Consider the following 5,492-nt stretch of genomic DNA (forward strand, 5'->3'; position numbering starts at 1 on the left):
GAAGCGGCTTAGTCCTGCTGGCCACATGACCCGGAAGCTGTACACCGGCTCCCTCGGCCAGAAAAGCGAGATGAGCGCAGCAACCCCAGAGTCGGCCACGACTGGACCTAATGGTCGGGGGTCCCTTTACCTTTAAACAGGGCTGCCTTCACCTCACTGGGAAAAAATGGCAAGAATTAAGCCCCACCCCCCCCAAAAAAAATTACAGGATGGTTGAGGTTGAATTTGGAACCGACAGATCCAAACAGGTCCTAAGAAAAGGTGCTTTTCGAACGGCCCCCGTCTCCTGTCTCCCCCCATCCCAGGTCTTCTTGGAGCTCCTTCCACGCTACCTGGGCTCCAGCTTGGAGCCGGCGGAAGAAGACCCCTGGGACGCCCCCCGCCCTCGACGGCGCAGCTCCTTCGGGGTGATCCTGAAGGCGGAGGAGTATATCTTGAAGAAGCCGCGGAGCGAGATTCTCTTTGAGCGCCAGGGAAAGCGCCACGGGCTCCAGAGGGTGCCGGGATACAGCACGGCTTGTGAGTCCCCCCTCCCGGGGGGTGGAAATCTGGGGGTCACGGGTGGGCAGGAAGGGGACAAAGGGCTGCTGGTGGAGACGCCTGGCGCTCCTAGAATCGCACAGTCAGAAGGGACCCTCAAGGGTCATCTAGCCCAACCCGCCCCAGGGATCTCAGCTAAAGCATCCCCGACAGGTGCCCCCCCCCCCCCTGTTTAAGAAGAAGAAGAAGAAGAAGAAGAGTTTGGATTTGATATCCCGCCTTTCACTCCCTTTAAGGAGTCTCAAAGCGGCTCACAACCTCCTTTCCCTTCCTCCCTCACAACAAACACTCTTGTGAGGTGAGTGGGGCTGAGAGACTTCACAGAAGTGTGACTGGCCCAAGGTCACCCAGCAGCTGCATGTGGAGGAGTGGAGACGCGAACCCGGTTCCCCAGATTACGAGACTACCGCTCTTAACCACTACACCACACTGGCTCTCGGTTTAAAAACCTCCAAGGAAGGAGAGTCCCAGGAAATCTGTTTCTCTGTCAAATGGCTCTCACTGTCAGAAAGTTAGTTTAGTTGGAATCACTAGAAGCTATGGGTTCGAGTCCTCCCCTTCATTTATCCCCCCCCCCATTTATTTATTTATTTATTTTCTTTACACAATCATTCTTACAGTACATGAATCAACATATAAACCTTTTTCGCTCTGCCCAGCTTGCGACTTCCCCCCTTCCCTTCAGCTGGTATCCCTTTATCAAACCCACTCGCGTATTTTAACTTTTTACATCTTATCTGCATCGTAGGGATTACATCAGTCCTGCTAGCGTCTTTAAATTTTCACAGTTATCCTTTAAGTATACAATAAATTTACTCCAATTGTCCTGGGATTTCTGATCGTCCTGATCCTGAATCCTGCTGGTCAGTTTGGCTAACTCCGCACAATCCATCATTTTCGCATTCATCTTTAAAGTCACAGTTATCCTTGTCCCGTAGCTTGTGTGTCAATTTTGCCAGCTCTGCATAGTCCATCAATTTTTCTTGCCATGATTCTTTAGTTGGAATTTCTTCAGACTTCCATCCTTGTGCTATTAGGACTCTCGCGGCCGTTGTCACATACATGAAGATGTTTTTTTTCTGTTTTCTGGCAGGTCTTTCCCTACAATCCCTAACGGAAATGCTTCCGGTTTTTTAACAAATGTTAAGTGGAACATTTTCTTCAATTCATTATATATCATTTCCCAAATTTTTTTAAATTGCATTACAATCCCACCACATAGGATAAAATGTCCTATAATTAATCCTTTCCTCCCGCATCTTGGGTGGTAACCCAAATTCCATTGTGTCCAGAATTCAGCCTTAAACTACAAGTTTAGGGTTGCCAACCTGGTCTGCAACATCCTTCTTTGGCGAAGGTTGTGAGTTGTGAGACGTGCATGAGTGTGCAAATTTGTGCGTCGCCAACTTTGGCAAGCTCTTAAGGTATATTCCTCCCCCCCCCCCACCCCGCAGACGGCCTGGATGTGGGGGGAACCAGCACCCTCTACAAGAACCTCGCTAGCCTGGCGCCCGAAATCAAGGAGTGTGTGGACGCCTGCAACTTCATTGCTGAGAGCACCAGGGAACAGAGCGCCGACAGTGCGGTGAGCCCCCATCTTTCCTCCAAACCCCCCCCCCCCGCCTCCCGGACTTTGTTGGGAGAGGACCTGCGAGAGATCAGGGTTCAAATCCCACCACATGCTTGGCCGGGGAGGCCGTTACACGTGACCTTGGCCCAGTCGCTGCCTCCCAAACTCACTTTCCTTGCGGGTTGTTGTGAGAATAGCGGGGGGGGGGTGTTGGGGTAACCCTATGCAAAGTGCTTTTTTTCTTCTAAAAAATATGTTTGGGATTGGGGGGGCAACTCCCATCTCTTGCGGGGGTGCAATTAGTGCCAGCACCGTCCGTTAAGAGTTTGGGTGTAATCTTCGATACCTCCCTCTCTATGGAGGCGCAGATTGCAGCTATAACAAAGGCGGCATTTTTTCATCTCCGCCAAGCTAAGCAGCTGGCCCCTTATCTCTCTCGCCCTGACCTGGCCACTGTGATCCATGCGACGGTCACCTCCAGACTGGATTATTGTAACTCGCTCTACGTGGGGCTGCCCTTGAGACTGACCCAGAAACTCCAGCCGGTGCAGAATGCCGCAGCGAGACTCCTTACGGGGTCCTCGCTGCGAGATCACATTCATCCGGTGCTATACCAGCTGCACTGGCTCCCGGTGGAGTACAGGATCAGGTTTAAGGTGCTGGTTTTCACCTTTAAAGCCCTAGGCGGCCTAGGACCCTCGTACCTAGGGGACCGCCTCTCCTGGTATGTCCCACGGAGGGCCTTACGGTCTTCAAACAAAAACATCTTGGAGGTCCCAGGCCACAGGGAGGTTAGGCTGGCCTCAACCAGAGCCAGGGCCTTTTCAGTACTGGCCCCAAATTGGTGGAATGCTCTGTCCCAAGAGACCAGGGCCCTGCGGGACTTGACATCTTTCCGCAGGGCCTGCAAGACAGAGCTGTTCCACCAGGCCTTTGGCCAAGGCACAGCCCGACCCCTTCCTTCAGTAATCCTCATAGAACTCTAGCCCAATGGTTGCCATTAATTTGATTCTGAATTGATATTAGAATACTGTATTATTTTACTGTTGTTAGCTGTTTTGAGCCAAGCTTTGGCTGGGGAGGGCGGGAGATATATATAGACACACACACACACACACACACACACACACACACACACAAATGTTTAGGGGTACTCTCATTTTGATTCAAGAAAATCACCATTTCAAATTGGGAAGAATAAATACAGTAAATTGACAAAAGTACAAAGATTCGCAAAATGTTTAGGGGTTCAGGATCCCCCCAGGGGAAAAACCACTGCCTGTGTCCCACCCTTGAGCTCCATGAGGAGCAAAAGAAAAAGGGCACACAAATCTAATAAATAAACTCCTCGATCTCAGCCGGGATTGTATTCTGGCATCTTCTGGGTGGCAAAATCTAGAACCGTAGAGGCGGAAGGGACCCTGAGGATCATCCAGGTCCCGTCCCCCCCACACATGGCAGGAATAAACAGCTGTCCCATTGGGGGATCGAACCCAGAACCTTGGCATGATCAGTGCTACGCTCTAACCGACGGAGCTGTCCAGGCTGTGTTTGCAGCCTGGTGCCTATTAGGGGATTGGTAAAGGTAAAGGTAAAGGTAAAGGGACCCCTGACCATTAGGTCCAGTCGTGACCGACTCTGGGGTTGTGGCGCTCATCTCGCTTTATTGGCCGAGGGAGCCGGCGTACAGCTTCCGGGTCATGTGGCCAGCAGGACTAAGCCGCTTGTGGCGAACCAGAGCAGTGCACGGAAACGGCGTTTACCTTCCCGCCGGAGCGGTACCTATTTATCTACTTGCACTTTGATGTGCTTTTGAACCGCTAGGTTGGCAGAAGCAGGGGCCGAGCAACGGGAGCTCACCCCGTCGCGGGGATTCGAACCACCGACCTTCCGATCGGCAAGTCCTGGGCTCTGTGGTTTAACCCACAGTGCCACCCGCGTCCCTATTAGGGGATTGGAGGCCCCCCAAAATGTCTCTCCTGCCCACCCCCCACCTTCGGGGCCTGCCCCCCTCCACAGGCAGCCCTCTGACCCCCGCCCTGCTTCTCTCTCCCTGCAGGAGATGGAAAACTGGGTGCTGATTGGGAAGGTGATTGACAAGATGTGCTTCTGGGCGGCCATGGCTCTCTTCGCCATCGGCACCCTCGCCATCTTCGCCATGGGGCAACTCAACGCCGTGCCGAGCAACCCCTTCCCGGGAGAGGAGCTCCAGGAGTAGGAGCACTGCGCATGAATCAGCCCCGGAGTGTGTGTGGCACAGGGAGCTCCTAGCTGTGGCTCCAGGGGACCTCTGGGGTCTCCGAGCTGCTTGACCTGAATTTTGTGTCCTGCACCCCAACGAGCAGGTCTGAACAGGGGTTTTTTCTGAGGTTCTCGGAAGGTCTGCCCTCACCAAACCCGGATGGAGACATGATGAGCTGTCTCTGCAAAGCAGACCCGGTTGTGTGCGATTGCAAAGTCTGCGCATGTTTGCAGAGGCCCGATAAAAGATAATGTGACCAGTGTTGTGCTATTTTGAAACACACCCCCACACACCCTTTCTGAGCTGGCCTCTGCAACGTCCTGGCAAATGCCTCATGTGTCCTGTCTTTCCATCTACGGCCACCTCTGGATAGAATCCTAGAATTGGAAGGGGCCCCCAGGGGTCATCCAGCCCAACCCCCTGCAACGCAGGAATCGCACCTCAAGCACCATTGACAGGTGTCCATCCAGCGTCTCTTCAAAAACCTCCAAGGTCGTCTGTTTCAATGTCAAACAGCTCTTGCAATCAGAAAGTCCTTCCTTGTGTTTCATAGCCATCTCTTTTCTTGTTGTTTGAAGCCATGGGTTCGAGTCCTGCCCCCCAGAGCAGCAGAAAACAAGCTTGTTCCCTCTTCTGCTATTTCCTCCCAGTCTCCTCGTTTCCAGGGTAAACATCCCAAGATCCTTCAACCGTTCCTCATCAGGCTTGGTTTCCACACTCTTGGTTGCCTCCTCCTGCGCCCCTTCCAGCTTGTCAGTCTCCTTCTTAAATTGGGGCCCCCAGAACTGGACACAGGATTCCAGAAGCCCGTGTCTTTTCTTGTTTGCAGTGGAATAATTTTGAACCCGGGTTCATGAGTGAGGCGGAAGCGGGGCTGCTGCTGCCTCGTTCATTTCTTACTTTATCCATCCCATAAAACCTATATACGCCGCTTGATTGTAATAAAAGAAAAGGAGACTCGGAGAGGTTTGCAAAAAGAGGTAAAACGGGGAAATCAAGAGAGAGAAATTCACGGTTCAAAAAGTTTACACTCTAGTTTACACTCGCCTCATTTTTCTAAGCGACTGGGGACAGGCTCGTCTGTTGTTAGCAGGGGCTGAAAATGCAGGAAGGCGCCTGCTGGATCTCAAGAGGCAGGGA

General features: G+C 52.4%; 1 protein-coding gene across 2 annotated transcripts in view; it reads left to right on the forward strand.

Moving 5' to 3' along the window:
• Positions 1-4,609, forward strand: part of CHRNE (cholinergic receptor nicotinic epsilon subunit) — an 18,704-nt gene extending 14,095 nt beyond the window's left edge. For both annotated transcript variants that reach the window (XM_083472704.1, XM_083472703.1), the window contains exons 10-12: positions 306-519; positions 1,995-2,125; positions 4,170-4,609. In XM_083472704.1, coding sequence (XP_083328830.1) covers positions 306-519; positions 1,995-2,125; positions 4,170-4,328 — 504 coding nt within the window. In that variant the 3' untranslated portion in view covers positions 4,329-4,609. The remainder of the gene's footprint in view (positions 1-305; positions 520-1,994; positions 2,126-4,169) is intronic.
• The last annotated feature ends 883 nt before the right edge of the window (positions 4,610-5,492 follow it).

The sequence above is a fragment of the Podarcis liolepis genome (assembly GCF_965112155.1).
Source record: "Podarcis liolepis genome assembly, chromosome: 13".
Lineage (NCBI taxonomy): Eukaryota > Metazoa > Chordata > Lepidosauria > Squamata > Lacertidae > Podarcis > Podarcis liolepis.